Raw genomic sequence first — 15,944 nt, forward strand, 5'->3', positions numbered from 1 at the left:
TATGGCATTCAAATTCAGACTTCAGCTATGGTGAGTTCCAAATGTGAAATCCTTTGGAACCATATCTGAACATGAAACACAAACACTCATCCCCATAATCAGCTTCCAAACGATAGTACATCTATGCAATGAATAATTGTGTATGGTTACTTATCCCAGACCCTGGCTGCCAAGAATATTGATACATGGAGAGCTATTTCTAAAAATTATTTTGCCCAACCAATTAATACAATAGAATTGTTGGCGCCCAATTATTCAATTCACAAACACAGCTTATAGTACGGAAGTTTCTCATCAAATCTCATAGACATTACAAGAGCATCCAGAGTCCATGTTTGAATCAAAAGAGAATACCTGTCAGTCTTGGCTGTGTCAGAAGGTCATGGATTCAATCCTCACTTTAGAGATTTGAGAACATAATCTCAGTTGACACTTCAGTGTAGTACTGAGGAAGTGCTGCATTGTCAGAGGTGCTGTCATTTGGATGAGACGTTAGATGTTAAAGGAAGTATTAAGGGGATTAGCATCTTTGAAAGTAGATAAATGTGTCCCAGGCTGTTAAGAGAAGCAAGGGAGGAAATAGCAGAGGCTCTGACCATCATTTTCCAATCGTCCCTGGCTACAGGTGTGGTGCCGGAGGATTGGAGGACTCTAACGTTGTACCATTTGTTTAAAAAGGGAGAAAGATAGACTGAGTAATGATAGGCCAGTCAATCTAACCTCGGTGGTGGACAAATTATTGGAATCGTTTCTGAGGGACAGCAAAAATTGTCATTTAGAAAGGCATGGGTTAATCAAGCACAGTCAAGCATGGATTTGTCAAGGGAAGGTCGTGTCTGACTAACTTGATTGAATTTTTTGAGCAGGTAACAAGGAGGGTCGATGAGGGTAATGCGTTTGATGTAGTGCACGTGGATTTTAGCAAGGCTTTTGACAAGGTCTACATGGCAGACTGGTCAGAAAAGTAAAAGCCCATGGCATCCAATGGAAAGTGGCAAATAAGATCCAAAATTGGCTCAGTGGCAGGAAGCAAAGGGTAATGGTTGATGGGTGTTTTTGCAACTGGAAGGCTGTTTCCAGTGGGGTCCCGCAAGGCTCAGTACTAGGTCCCTTGCTTTTTGTGGTATGTATCATGACTTGGACTTGAATGTGGGGGGCTTGATCAAGAAGTTTGCAGATGATACAAAAATTGGCCGTGTGGTTGATAGTGTGGAGGAAAGCTGTAGACTGCAGGAAGATATCAATGGACTAGTCAGGTGGGCAGAAAAGTGGCAAATGGAATTCAATCCAGAGAAGTGTGAGGTAATGCATTTGGGGAGGGCAAACAAGGCAAGGGAATACACAACAAATGGGAGGATACTGAGAGGTGTAGAAGAAGAGAGGGCCCTTGGAGTGCATGTCCACAGATCTCTGAAGGGAGTAGGACAGGTAGATAAGGTGGTTAAAAAGGCATACGGGATACTTTCCTTTATTAGCTGAGGCATAGAATATAAGAGCAAGGAGGTTATGCTGGAACTGTATAAAACATTGGTGAGGCCACAGCTTGAGTACTGCATACAGTTCTGGTCACCACATTACAGGAAAGATGTGATTGCACTCGAGAGGGTACAGAGGAGATTTACGAGGATGTTGCCAGGACTGGAGAATTTTAGCTATGAGAAAAGATTGGATAGGCTGGGGTTGTTTCTTTGGAACAAAGGAGGCTGAGGGGAGATTTAATTGAGGTGTATAAAATTATGACGGGACTAGATAGAGTGGATAGGGAGGACCTATTTCCCTTAGCAGAGGGGTCAGTGACCAGGAGGCATAGATTTAAAGTAATTGGTAGAAGGATTAGAGGGGAGCTGAGGATAATTTTTTTCACCCAGAGGGTGGTCGGGGTCTGGAACTCACTGCCTGAAAGGGTGGTAGAGGCAGAAACCCTCAACTCTTTAAAAAGTACTTGGATGTGCACTTGCAGTGCCTTAACCTACACGGCTACGGACCAAGTGCTGGAAAGTGGGATTAAGCTGAATAGCTGTATATCGGCCGGCAAGGACACAATGGGCTGAATGGCCTCCTTCTGTGCCGTAACTTTCTATGATTCTATGAAACCGAGGCCCCATCTGCTCTCTTAGGTGGATGTATAAAGAAGAACAGTGAGGTGTCCTGGACAACATTTATTCCTCAACCAACATCACTTAAACAGTTTAATTGGTCATTTATCTCATTGTTGTTTGTGGGACTTTGCTGTGAGCAAATGGCTGCCGCACTTCCCTACAACACAACAGTGACTACACTTCAAAAGCACTTTATTGGCTGCGAATCACCCTGGGATATCTTGAGGTAATGAAAGACACTATATAAATGCAACTTATTTCTGTAACTGACACATTAACAACCGCCATTCAGAACCTAATACTTTTAGTCTGTGTATACTTTTATTTTGACATTTGTAGCTCCCCATGTCTTAAAAAGGGTGATATTGAATCTATAATCTTGGTAATCTGCTATTTTATTTACTAACCAAATGGCACTTGCAGTCTATAAAGTGGCCCCAAATCAAAATTGCTGGAGTTTCTGTCTAGATGGCAAACAAATAATTCTCAGTCACTAATCTCCAACTTTATTTGGACAACCAAAGGCACTAATCCAACTCTGGGGATCAGGAACCTGTAGGGAGCTAAACAGAGTAGTAGACTTGCTGACACGGCCTGGACCTTGAACGACTGATTTATAGATCCATGATATTAGAACCAAAGTATCTGCTCATGTGTAATCATGTCTAAAGTGTGAGGAATTCACACCTTGCAGTACTCAATGTTATACTTGGCTTGCCAAGGCCTGCCTTTACATCTGGTTCTCACCAACGCCTGTCTCCCCTTCACTGCTTTCAGACACACTCGTCCGGGTGAATTGTTCCAGTGGAATGGCTTTCTGCACCTGCAGCTCTGTCACGGGCGCCATGCTCAGTTGCACGCTGGAGGTTCTTGTGTCACTGTAGTAGTAGCTGCTGCCATTGATATAACTGTTAGACCTCGGTTTGGAGCATTTCCCCAGGTATTTGAAGTGCTTACCAAAGACGCAGCCCGTGCATTCAAAGTGATTTACCAGCAACCAGCATCTCCACCGCATTCTCAATTCTGCTTGGACCTGCCGGGAAAATCGCAAAAATAAGAACCTGTTCCGAGATTCTGGACACAAATAATTATGCAGGGCATCAATTAAAACAAAAGGGATTTTATTAAAAATGAATGCTAAGATTATTGTTGAAATTTAAAAACATAATGGCTGGGGTTTTCTTCCTCTGCATTTACCAGCCCATGATTTCCACACATTCACAGAAGCAGGAAACTCTGACCACACGTATATATGTATACTATATATCATATATTAAAAAGGCACAGGTACGTCAGGAGTAACGAGCTGAGTCCTCTACAGGGAGCTCTTGCACAGGACACACAGAGACAAACACACAGACACACAGAAAGAAATAGAAAGACAGAGACACACAGAGACACACAAGCTTGACTTTATTCTTAGACAGAAATACTTGACAGTAAAAGTACTGTGGAAATGTATTGTGGAGCTTGTGTGAAAATCAATTTAAAAAATACACTGGATGAACTAAATAGAACAATATTGATAATATATTTGTGCTATTTGGTGCTTTTTGAAGGCAAGCACGACTTCTGGTATATTTACAGCATGTCCTAAAAATGTTCCAAAATCTGAAAAAAAAATCTTGGTTTTGCTAAATGTTAATGCAAGAACTGGAGTACAAGACCCTCGCATCTTGAGCAAGCTGTTCTACTCTTAAAGAAAATGTATATTATCAAAACAATAAACACACCACTAGCATGGAGAGTTTCTTCCAACAAGATTGTATTTAATTAGTTTCTTACCTCCCCATTGGCGAAGCAGTAAAGCAAAGCAACCAGAAAACCCTGCAGAGGAAGAAGAGTATTGTTGTGGTTTGAATTATTGACACAGGCTCTCCTCATTAGTGCACTAAAGCTGCAGTGGATGTGGCACAAATTAGACAGTTAGGTAAACTAAACAAAACTAGTTTTCCTCAAACCAAATGTATCAACAGTAATGCATGTTTGGTCCATTGCAGCCCACCATTACCTTCTCAGGGCAACGAGGGATAGGCAATAAATACAGCCTTGGCTGCCTACCCCACATCCCTGTAAGAATATAAATATGTTTTTACTTAATCCTAAAACAGAACAGCTAACGTAGACAGAATTGGTTTAAACTATGTGCTCGCAAATTCTATCTTTTGATCACAATGACGCTGACAACATTGGAAAGGATAAATTTCAGGGCTGAAGACATTGTACTGTAAGGATAGGTACATATAGATTATTAAATAAATAAGCTAGTTGGCATTAATGATATAACATGGAGCTAAAACGCTTGTTAGGTTAAAACACAGGATTTTTATCACAGCAGTGGGGATTGTAAAAGAAGGAAATTGCTACAGTATAAATAAGGCAATAGGCTCCTTTTACTATAGAGATTGCAAGGGATTAGACGTCAAAGGCTTGTACAACAAAGTTCAGGAAAAGCAAAGATTGAAGCGAAGGTACAATGTTACAGGACATAAGGCCCCCATCATCGTCCAGCAATCTGTTCAATGATCTGTGGGTCATAAAACATAGATTTGAATCCAACAAGAACTACACAATGAAAGAAAAAGGTTATTAAAAAGAGATACAACATTTCACTCAATAGGAACTTTTGACTACCTACAAGGCGAGGTAGTGTGAACAGGCTTGGATAAGCCTTGCTTACAATTCCCATTAAAGTCCACTACATGCAAGTTTTAGACATGGAGCTCTCATGTACTGCTCTGTATGATGTTTGGTGATGAATGTTTTGAAACAATAATACATGAAGTTAATTATCAGACATATTACTGTCTCTAGCTTTTTGAATCTGTTAAAAGGCTAAGGGAGGAATTATCCAACAGTCCCAAGATCAAATAAAATAAGAATCAGTCCAGCAAGAATCAATCAGTTGTAACAGGCTTGCATTGTAATAACAATCCGACCATCTCTTTTTCAAAATCAGCCGTAATTAGGAATTGTTCTGAATCCTTTTGCTTTTCTCATATTAATTTATTTTTGAATATTCATTGAGTGCAATCTATCATTTCCTGCAATCTGCATACCCAAAGGTTGGCATCATCTAACCACTACTTTCTGACTGACCTGATCTTCTGTTTAGTTCGGAGGAGTCATCAGCTGCAGGTACCATATGTCACCCTTATCATCCAGCAGCTGTCAACCACTCCTAACCCACTTAGAAGAGCTTGATGATGATGCATTGGCACAAGATGCAAGGATCAAATTTGCTCCCAAGGTTCATAATTCGAAGTCAGTGATCACTTATCAGCTGCATATTAACGGGGTGAAACCCTTCCAAATTCTGTGTGTTGTGGAACTGCTGGATCGTGCCTGAACAGCAATAGAGGTACAATCAATGTTTCACTCAACTCTTAAGGACCTACACAAGTTGGTAGAAGCTCTGATTGTAGTGTCAACTCCGTGTCAAAGTTAACATGTCAGCCTTGGCTCAGTTGATAGTACTCTCGCCTCTGGGCCAGAAGGTTGTGGATTCAAGCCAACCTCTAGTAATTTGATCATATAATCCAGGCTGACATTTCAGCACAGTACTGAAGGTATGCTGCACCATTGGAAGTGCTGTCTTTAAACTGAGGCCCAATCTACCTGATCAAGTGGATGTAAAAGATTCCAAAACACTATTGAAAGTAGAGCAGGAGAGTATGCCCAGTGTTCAATATTTATCCCTCAACCAACACCACTAAAAGCAGATTATCAGATCATTTATCTTGTTGTTGTTTGTGGGACCTTGCTGTATAAATTAGCTGCTGTGGTTGCTTACATTACAACAGTGACTACACTTCAAAAGTACTTCATTGGCTGTGAAGTTCTTTAGGACGTCCTGAGGATGTGAAAAGTCCTTTCTAAACTCAAGTTCTTGCTTTCTTACAGAATGGGACATGAACAAACAATGCACCAGTCCCCTGTTTTACCCTTGACTACCAAAGGAGGGCAGTGCTGACTGACGACTATCCCTGCATCTCTTCCCTTTGTCTAAATAGTCGAAATAGGCATTGGGATCATTCAGCAGTTTGGTGAGGGATGTTTGTAACATTCCGATTCCAGGTCAGAAAAAACAAACAAACAGTCTCTAACTACTGTCTTTCTTTTGAAAAATATTTTTCAAATGCGTGACATCTGGAGTGAGATGGACACTGTCAGAATGTTTATATAAAGACATGGATCATCATCACCCACAGAGGCACCATGTTGTATCAGCTTCCATATCGTACGTGTATTTTTGCAATTCTTTTCCGAGGCAAGGAACTCAATTTACCGCCCTGAAATTCGGAAAGAAAAAGGACACTACCCATTTATTCAATTGTGTCAATGTAGCAACAGTTGATTTAATTGATTATTTTTAAAAATATGATTCTCTTTGATTTCTCTCCAATCCCCCTCAAATCTTATCAGCCCACACACAATCTGTGACTGAGGCTGAGATTACTCCAACACACTCCTTCACGAAGATTCAATTAATTTTCATACATAGGAATATAATCATATACAATCAATCTGTGGTACTCTTAAAGGAGCTTTGTGTCAGAATTATAAGAACTGCAACTCCAGTGACTTGACATTCAGACCTAGTTTTTAGTGGGTTGCTCTTTGCCTAAGATTGCCAGGTTTGCGATCAAGATTGCAAGCTGCGTGGTTATCCCATCATGCACTTGATGCTGTACTACAGCATTGACAAGCGGGGGGAATTTCTTCACGCAGAGGGTTGTGAATCTTTGGAATTCTCTATCCCAGAGGGCTGTGGATGCTGAGTCATTGAATATATTCAAGGCTGAGATGGATGGAGTTTTGGACTTTAGGGGAATCAAGGGATATGGGGATCGGGGGGGAAAGTGGAGTTGAGGTCGAAGATCAGTCATGATCTGATTGAATGGCGGAGCAGGCTCGAGGAGCCGTATGGCCTACCCCTGCTCCTATTTCTTATGTTCTAATGTTCAAGCACTAAAAACATGGTTTACCAAGTAAATATAACAATGCTTATGCACCTCTTCAGTGATAGGTCCTACTAGTAAATAATGCTAAAGGGTGAATGTTCCATATTAGTTAGGCCACGTAGAACATGCAGTTCCTTTTACATTCCTTTCCTGCTGATGCTCAGAAGTGATTGCAGAGGTTATTTTTATATTTGTTCTTGGGATGTGGACGATGCTAGCAAGATCACATTTATTGCACATTCCTAGCTGTCCTGAGAGGGCAGTGATCCTCCTGTAGTGATTGCTTTTACTACTAAGTGGTTTGCTAGGCTACTTTAGAGGCATTAAGAGGCAACCATATAGTGTGAGACTTGAGTCACACGTAGGCTAGACCAGGTAAGGATGGCAGGTTTCCTCCCTAATAGCCATGAGTGAACCAGTTGGGTTGTAACAAATATCTAACAGCTTTTGTGGTTCTTATTTTCCTGGTGCAAGCATATAAATTACAACATTTTATTGAATTCAGTTTCATAACTTGTCAGGGTGGGATTTGAACTTTTGACCGCTAGGTTGCTAGTGCAGGATCACAGCTGCTACTTTACCATGCCTTGACAGTCCAGTCCCTCTTTTGAGAATAAAGCATAAACATCCACTCCCTCCACCATCAGCGTATTCTGACTGCAGTGTGCACTACCTACAGGATGCATTGCAGCAACTCGTCAAGGCTTCTTCAGCAGCACCTCCCAAACCCGCGACCTCTACCACCTAGAAAGAAAAGTGTAAACAATTTTACAACACCAAGTTATAGTTCAGCAATTTTATTTTAAATTCAACAGCTTTCGGAGGCTTCCTCCTTCCTCACCTGAGGAAGGAGGAAGCCTCCGAAAGCTTGTGAATTTAAAATAAAATTGCTGGACTATAACTTGGTGTTGTAAAATTGTTTACAATTGTCAACCCCAGTCCATCACCGGCATCTCCACATCATAGAAAGAAAAGGGCAGCAGGCGCTTAGGAACACCAAGACCTCCAAGTTCCCCTTCAAATCATCCACCACCCCGACTTGGACATATATCGCCATTCCTTCATTCACGCTGGGTCAAAATCCTAGACCTAATAGCACTATTTTTTTTTTATTCGTTCGTGGGACCTGGGCATTGCTGGCGAAGCCAGCATTTATTACCCATCCTTAATTGCCATTGAGAAGGTGGTGGTGAGCCGCCTTCTTGAAACGCTGCAGTCGGTGTGGTGAAGGTTCTCCCACAGTGCTGTTAGAAAGGGAGTTCCAGGATTTTGACCCGGCGACGATGAAGGAACGGCGATATATTTCCAAGTTGGGATGGTGTGTGACTTGGAGGGGAACGTGCAGGTGGTGGTGCTCCCATGTGCCTGCTGCCCTTGTCCTTCTAGGTGGTAGAGGTCATGGGTTTGGGAGGTGCTGTCGAAGAAGCCTTGGTGAGTTGCTGCAGTGCATCCTGAGGATGGTACACACTGCAGCCATAGTGCACCGGCGGTGAAGGGAGTGAATGTTTAGGGTGGTGGATGGGGTGCCAATCAAGCGAGCTGCTTTGTCCTGGATGGTGTCGAGCTTCTTGAGTGTTGTTGGAGCTGAACTCATCCAGGCATGTGGAGAGTATTCCATCACCCTCCTGACTTGTGCCTTGTAGATGGTGGAAAGGCTTTGGGGAGTCAGGAGGTGAGTCACTCGCCGCAGAATAGACAGCTTCTGACCTGCTCTTGTAGCCACAGTATTTATATGGCTGGTCCAGTTAAGTTTCTGGTCAATGGTGACCCCCCAGGATGTTGATAGTCGGAGATACAGCGATGGTAATGCCATTGAATGTCAAGGGGAGGTGGTTAGACTCTCTCTTGTTGGAGATGGTCATTGCCTGGCACTTGTCTGGCGCAAATGTTACTTGCCACTTATCAGCCCAAGCCTGGATGTTGTCCAGGTCTTGCTGCATGCGGGCACGGACTGCTTCATTATTTGAGAGGTTGCGAATGGAACTGAACACACTGCAATCATCAGCGAACATCCCCATTTCTGACCTTATGATGGAGGGAAGGTCATTGATGAAGCAGCTGAAGATGGTTGGGCCTAGGACATTGCCCTGAGGAACTCCTGCAGCAATGCCCTGGGGCTGAGATGATTGGCCTCCAACAACCACTGTCATCTTCCTTTGTGCTAGGTATGACTCCAGCCACTGGAGAATTTCCCCTCTGATTCCCATTGACTTCAATTTTACTAGGGCTCCTTGGTGCCACACTCGGTCAAATGCTGCCTTGATGTCAAGGGCAGTCACTCTCACTTCACCTCTGGAATTCAGCTCTTTTGTCCACGTTTGGACCAAGGCTGTAATGAGGTCTGGAGCCGAGTGATCCTGTCGGAACCCAAACTGAGCATCAGTGAGCAGGTTATTGGTGAGCAAGTGCCGCTTGATAGCACTGTCGATGACACCTTCCATCACTTTGCTGATGATTGAGAGTAGACTGATGGGGCGGTAATTGGCCAGATTGGATTTGTCCTGCTTTTTATGGACAGAACATACCTGGGCAATTTTCCACATTGTCGGTTAGATGCCAGTTTTGTAGCTGTACTGGAACAGCTTGGCGAGAGGCGCGGCTAGTTCTGGAGCACAAGTCTTCAGCACTACAGCCGGGATGTTGTCGGGGCCCATAGCCTTTGCTGTATCCAGTGCACTCAGTTATTTCTTGATATCATGTGGAGTGAATAGAATTGGCTGAAGACTGGCTTCTGTGATGGTGGGGATATCGGGAGGAGGCCGCGATGGATCATCTACTTGGCACTTCTGGCTGAAGATGGTTGCAAACGCTTCAGCCTTGTCTTTTGCTTTCACGTGCTGGACTCCGCCATCATTGAGGATGGGGATGTTTACAGAGCCTCCTCCTCCCATTAGTTGTTTAATTGTCCACCACCATTCATGACTGGATGTGTCAGGACTGCAGAGCTTTGATCTGATCCGTTGGTTGTGGAATCACTTAGCTCTGTGTATAGCATGTTGCTTCTGCTGTTTAGCATGCATGTAGTCCTGAGTCCAGGTTGGCACCTCATTTTTAGGTACGCCTGGTGCTGCTCCTGGCATGCTCTTCTACACTCCTCATTGAACCAGGGTTGATCCCCTGGCTTGTTGGTAATGGTAGAGTGAGGAATATGCTGGGCCATGAGGTTACAGATTGTACTGGAATACAATTCTGCTGCTGATGGCCCACAGTGCCTCATGGATGCTCAGTTTTGAGATGCCAGATCTGTTCTGAATCTATCCCATTTAGCACGGTGATAGTGCCACACAACACGTTGGATGGTGTCCTCAGTGCGAAGACGGGACTTCATCTCCACGAGGACCGTGCGGTGGTCACTCATACCAATACTGTCATGGACAGATGCATCTGCGACAGGTAGATTGGTAAGGAAGAGGTCAAGTAGGTTTTTCCCTCGTGTTGGTTCGCTCACCACCTGCCGCAGGCCCAGTCTGGCAGCTATGTCCTTCAGGACTCGGCCAGCTCGGTCAGTAGTGATGCTACCGAGCCACTCTTGGTGATGGACATTGAAGTCCCCCACCCAGAGTACATTCTGTGCCCTTGCTACCCTCAGTGCTTCCTCCAAGTGGTGCTCAACATGGAGGAGGACTGATTCATCAGCTGATGGAGGGCGGTAGATGGTAATCAGCAGGAGGTTTCCTTGCCCATGTTTGACCTGATGCCATGAGGTTTCATGGGGTCCAGAGTCAATGTTGAGGACTCCCAGGGCCACTCCCTCCTGACTGTATATCACTGTACCGCCACCTCTGGTTGGTCTGTCCTGCCAGTGGGACAGGACATACCCAGGGATGGTGATGGAAGAGTCTGGGACGTTGGCTGAAAGGTATGATTCTGTAAGTATGGCTATATCAGGCTGTTGCTTGACTAGTCTGTGGGACAGTTCTCCCAATTTTGGCACAAGTGCCCAGATGTTCGTGAGGAGGACATTGCAGGGTCGACTGGGCTTGGTTTGCCTTTGTCGTGTCCAGTGCCTAGTGGTCCGATGCCGGGTGATCCATCCGGTTTTATTCTTATTATGACTTTTTTTAGCGAGATTTTACAATTGAGTGGCTTGCTAGGCCATTTCAGAGGGCAATCAAGAATCAACCACATCGCTGTGGGTCTGGAGTCACAAATAGGCCAGACCGGGTGAGGACGGCAGGTTTCCTCCCCTAAAGGGCATTAGTGAACCAGATGGGTTTTTACAACAATCCGGTAGTTTCATGGCCACCATTACTGATACTAGTTTTTTTTAAATTCCAGATTTTATTTAATTAATTGAGTTCAAATTCCCCAGCTGCTGTGGCAGGATTTGAACTCATGACTCTGGATTATTAGTCCAGGCCTCTGGATTACTAGTCCAATGACATAACTACTATGCTACCGTACTGTGGGAGCATCTTCACCACACGGAATACAACGGTTCATGTGGAGGGCCCATCACCACCTCCTCAAGGAAAACTAGGGATGGGCAATAAATGTCGGCCTTGCCGGCGATGCCCACACCCCAAGAATGAATTGAAAAAAGATAAACAGACTTCACCTTTGATATATATTAGCTTAGATATTGCTGTTTGAAATATGAGCTCATGAATCCTTAACAGAAAAATAAAATAAATGGCTCATCACCACCCTGAAAATGGTGGACAAGGAATGAACACTTATAATATGCACATAAACGTCCAGGCTATTATTGCAGAAGTGTTGCTTGTACCTGAAAGGAGCTGATTGCTAACTGAAGAAAGAGTCGGATGTGTCGCAGTAAACCCTGAACTTGTTCGTCTGTCAGGAAGATGAATACAAACTCATGGATCCCAAGCAATGGTATCAGCACCAAAGTCGATCTGGCCAATCTAAAACATTGAAAAAAAATAAAGATGGTCTTGGTTTGGGGGGATTTTTGGGAAGGCCCAATTCTGCTGGAACAGCACATTGTGAAAAACTCTTTTTGACAACTGCCATGTTAGCTGCTGGGGAAAAGGCATCACTTGAATCATTGTCTATGTCGGTTTTCAAAGCTGGTAAAATGCTATCTCAATATAGTGATACCCGTCAAACAGTAAAATAAAGACAAAATACAGAAAGAGATGTTCTGAAACCCAGCCAAGATTGCATTTTCTTCCTAATTCATGGTTCACGTTATTACCAATCTTTTGTGCTGTGAACATATTCTGCAAAACATCCTTTACATGTTTTAAGGATAAGTTACAGATTCCCCTTGTAGTTTCACTTCTGATAATAAACTACAAGGCCTTGAGAACATTTCTTTCCCTCCCCTTTTCTCCTGAGGATGTCGACTCATTCCTGGGCACCTCACATAAGTGGCCATTCTTCATGTATCAACTTGGACAGTGAGTTAGACTGTGAGTGGCATTGCAGCCAAGCCTGAATATGATGTCCTAAAGTGTATTTTCCCACTTGTGACACTGAAAAGTGATAAGAACAGGAAGCCTGGCTGAATTTGCACTTCCCAAACCCAGTAATGGTTAAGTCCTGGAATGGGGCGTGAACCCAGTATCCTTTGATTGTTACCAACTGAGCTAAGCTGACACTAAGGCCATACAAGCTTAAAAAAGGAGGAAAAGCACAAACACTGACACTTGGAGCCTTAATTTATAATGTAATCCTGACTTAGGTATTTTCCAATATCTGGCATCAATTTCATCAAAACATCCCCAAACACTCGTCCTCGAATCTATTCCCATAAGAAGAGAACATTATGAAGAATGAATAAATGATATCAGTATATACATCACAGGACAATTGGTATATGAAGCAGAGAGACGGGTTATGTCCATTCTAAATGTTTTGGTACACGGTAGTGTAGGGTTGGGCAGCATGACAGCATGCATGTTTGGCATGATGCTTGAGATATTTTAGGCACAACTTAAGAATGCTCCACTCAATGCTTTAACCATTGCCTCCCAGATTAATGAACCCCAGGCATTATTACCTGTGTGTGTAGATCCATAAGATGTCAGCCATGGCTCAGTGGTAGAGCTCTGACCTCTTAATCAAACGGTTGTGGGTTCAAGCCCCACTCCAGAGACTTAAGTGTCAGCCTGGATTATGTGCTCAAGTGCAGTACTGAGGGCGTGCTGCATTATTGGAGGTGCCGTCTTTCAGATGAGATGTTAAACTGAGTCTGCCATCTCAGATGGATATAAAAGATCCCATGGCACTATTTCGAAGAAGAGCAGAGGAGTTCTCCTGGTGTCCTGGCCAATATTTATTTCTCAACCAATATCTAAAACAGATGATCTGCTCATTTATTTCATTGTTGCTTGTGGGATCTTGCTGTGCACAAATTGGCTGTCGGGTTTCCTACATTATAACAATGACTACACTTGGCTGTAAAGCATTTGGGACATCCTAAGGCTGTGAAAAACGTTATGTAAATGCAAGTTTTTCTTTCTTTTTTATTGGTAGGGTTTTTTTGGTCTAAACAGAGAAAATTGGGAACTGCTGAGTTATGTCTAAATTCTATTCCAGTTGGTCGGGACTCTTATTCCAGTCTATTGTCTTACATGGCACTTCAGCGGATCATGATGAAGTTCTATCAGCTTTGCTGATATGAATGAAGTTGCTGATTTGGTTTCTAAACTGCCCTCCTTGTGGGCTGTTATATTTTCCTAGTTTTATGCACTAATTTTCTCCTGCCACCATCCCACTCCCACTCTCCTGAAGATGTTGGCTTCTTGCTGGACTCAGGTATTTGTTGACCCCAAGTGCCAAGCCCAAAGGTTATATGTGAGCTAGACGCTGAGGGTTGTCAGGCAACTCATCCACAAGGAGCATCGCAGCTGAGCCCGATTCCTCACTCAAATTTCAAACACATGGATTTCCACTGGGTCTTGGACAGCGATCGAGGCAGAAAGTCGGGCCAATATTCCTCTCGCTAATCTAAGGATGCAAAGGCCAATTATAGTGCTCTACTGCCATCCCATTAACTCAACACAGACTGGGGCTCAGTTACTCACTGCCTTGACCTGCGTAGCTTAGGGTAGCCATATCCGTCTGTTTTTGTTACCAGACAAGGAATGACTGGATTGAAATAACAACACAAATAACAGTCAACCTCACCCACCAAATTAAACAATCATGAGAAGAACCCATGAAACATCTAAAAGGAGAGAAAAGAGCTCTTTAAATGCTGTAGTGTAAGTGCAGTATCCATGTCATAGTATCAGAATAGGTGCCGCACAGGAGGAGGCCATTCGGCCCATCGTGCCCGTGCCAGCTTTTTGAAAGACCTATCCAATTAGTCCCATTCCCCTGCTCTTTCCGTGTAGCCCTGTAAATTTTTTCCCTTCAAGTATTTATCCAATTCCCTTTAGAATCTGCTTCCACCGCCCTTTCAGGCAGCGCATTCCAGATCATTGCAACTCGCTGCTTAAAAAAAATGTTTCCTCATGCCTCCTCTGGCTCTTTCGCCGATCATCTTAAATCTGTGTCCTCCGGTTACCGAGCCTTCTGCCACTGGAAACAACTTCTCCTTACGTATTCTATCAAAACCATTCATGATTTTGAACACCTCTATCAAATCTCCCCTTAACCTTCTCTGTTCTAAGGAGAACCACCTCAACTTCTCCAGTCTCTCCATATAACTGAAGTCTCTCACCCCTGGTACCATTCTAGTAAATCTCTTTTGCACCCTCTCTAAGGCCTTGACATTCTTCCTAAAGTGTGGTGCCCAGAATTGAATACAATACTCCAGCTGAGGCCTAATGCAACGATCGTGGGGGATTTTAACCTTCATATAGACTCGACAAATCAAATTGGCAAAAGCAGTCTGGAGTACGAGTTCATAAAATTTATTTGAGACAGTTTCCTAGAACAATATGTCATAGAACCAGAGAACAGGCTATTTTAGATCTTGTACTGTGTAATGAGACAGTGTTAATTAATAATCTCACAGTAAAGGATGTTCTGGGGAAGAGTGATCATAATATAGAATTTCACATTGAGTTAGGGAGTGACGTACTTAAGACCAAAACTCGAGTCTTAAACTTAAATAAAGCCAATTACATAGGTATAAGGGGTGAGTTGGCTAAGATAGATTGGGAAATTAGATTAAAAGGTATGACAGTAGATAAGCAATGGCAAACATTTAAAGAAATATTTCAATATTCTCAATGAATATTCTTTCCATTAAGAAATAAAAACTCCACGGGAAAAATGATTCATCCGTGGCTAACTAAAGAACTTAAGAATAGTATTAGATTAAAAGAAGAGGCCTATAATGTTGCGAAGAAGAGTAGTAAACCTAAGGATTGGGAGAATTTTAGAAACCAGCAAAGGATGACCAAAAAATTGCTAAAAAGGGAGAAAATAGAATATGAAAGTAAACTAGCAAGAAATATAAAAACGGATTGTAAGAACTTCTACAAGTATATAAAAACGGAGAGCGTAGCAAAAGTAAATGTTGGCCCCTTAGATGCTGAGACAGGAGAAATTATAATCGAGAATAAGGAAATGACAGACGTTAAACAAATATTTTGTATCTGTCTTCACAGTAGAAGACACAAAAAGCATTCCAGAAATAGAGGGGAACCCAGAGGCTAATGAGAGTGAGGAACTTATAGTAATTAATATCAGCAGAGAAAAAGTACTGGAGAAACTAACGGGACTAAAAGCCGATAAATCCCCTGGACCTGATGGCCTACATCCTAGGGTTCTAAATGGGTGGCTGTAGAGGTAGCGGATGCATTGGTTATGATCTTTCAACATTCCCTAGATATATTAGCATGGATAGAGGATTGGTTAACAGACAGAAAGCAGAGAGTAGGGATAAATGGGTCATTTTCAGGTTGTTAGGCTGTAACTAGTGGGGTGCCGCAAGGATTGGTGCTTGGGCCTCAGCTAT

General features: G+C 43.0%; 1 protein-coding gene across 1 annotated transcript in view; it reads right to left on the minus strand.

The window, feature by feature from the left end:
• Positions 1-2,829: 2,829 nt before the first annotated feature.
• The window catches only part of LOC137341321 (glucagon-like peptide 2 receptor), a 37,930-nt gene continuing 24,815 nt past the window's right edge, over positions 2,830-15,944 (minus strand). Inside the window, exons 10-12 of the mRNA XM_068004448.1 lie at positions 11,793-11,931; positions 3,885-3,926; positions 2,830-3,132 (exon numbers count right to left, since the gene is read on the minus strand). Coding sequence (XP_067860549.1) covers positions 2,830-3,132; positions 3,885-3,926; positions 11,793-11,931 — 484 coding nt within the window. The remainder of the gene's footprint in view (positions 3,133-3,884; positions 3,927-11,792; positions 11,932-15,944) is intronic.

Source organism: Heptranchias perlo, chromosome 23, assembly GCF_035084215.1.
Source record: "Heptranchias perlo isolate sHepPer1 chromosome 23, sHepPer1.hap1, whole genome shotgun sequence".
NCBI classification, from domain to species: Eukaryota; Metazoa; Chordata; class Chondrichthyes; order Hexanchiformes; family Hexanchidae; genus Heptranchias; species Heptranchias perlo.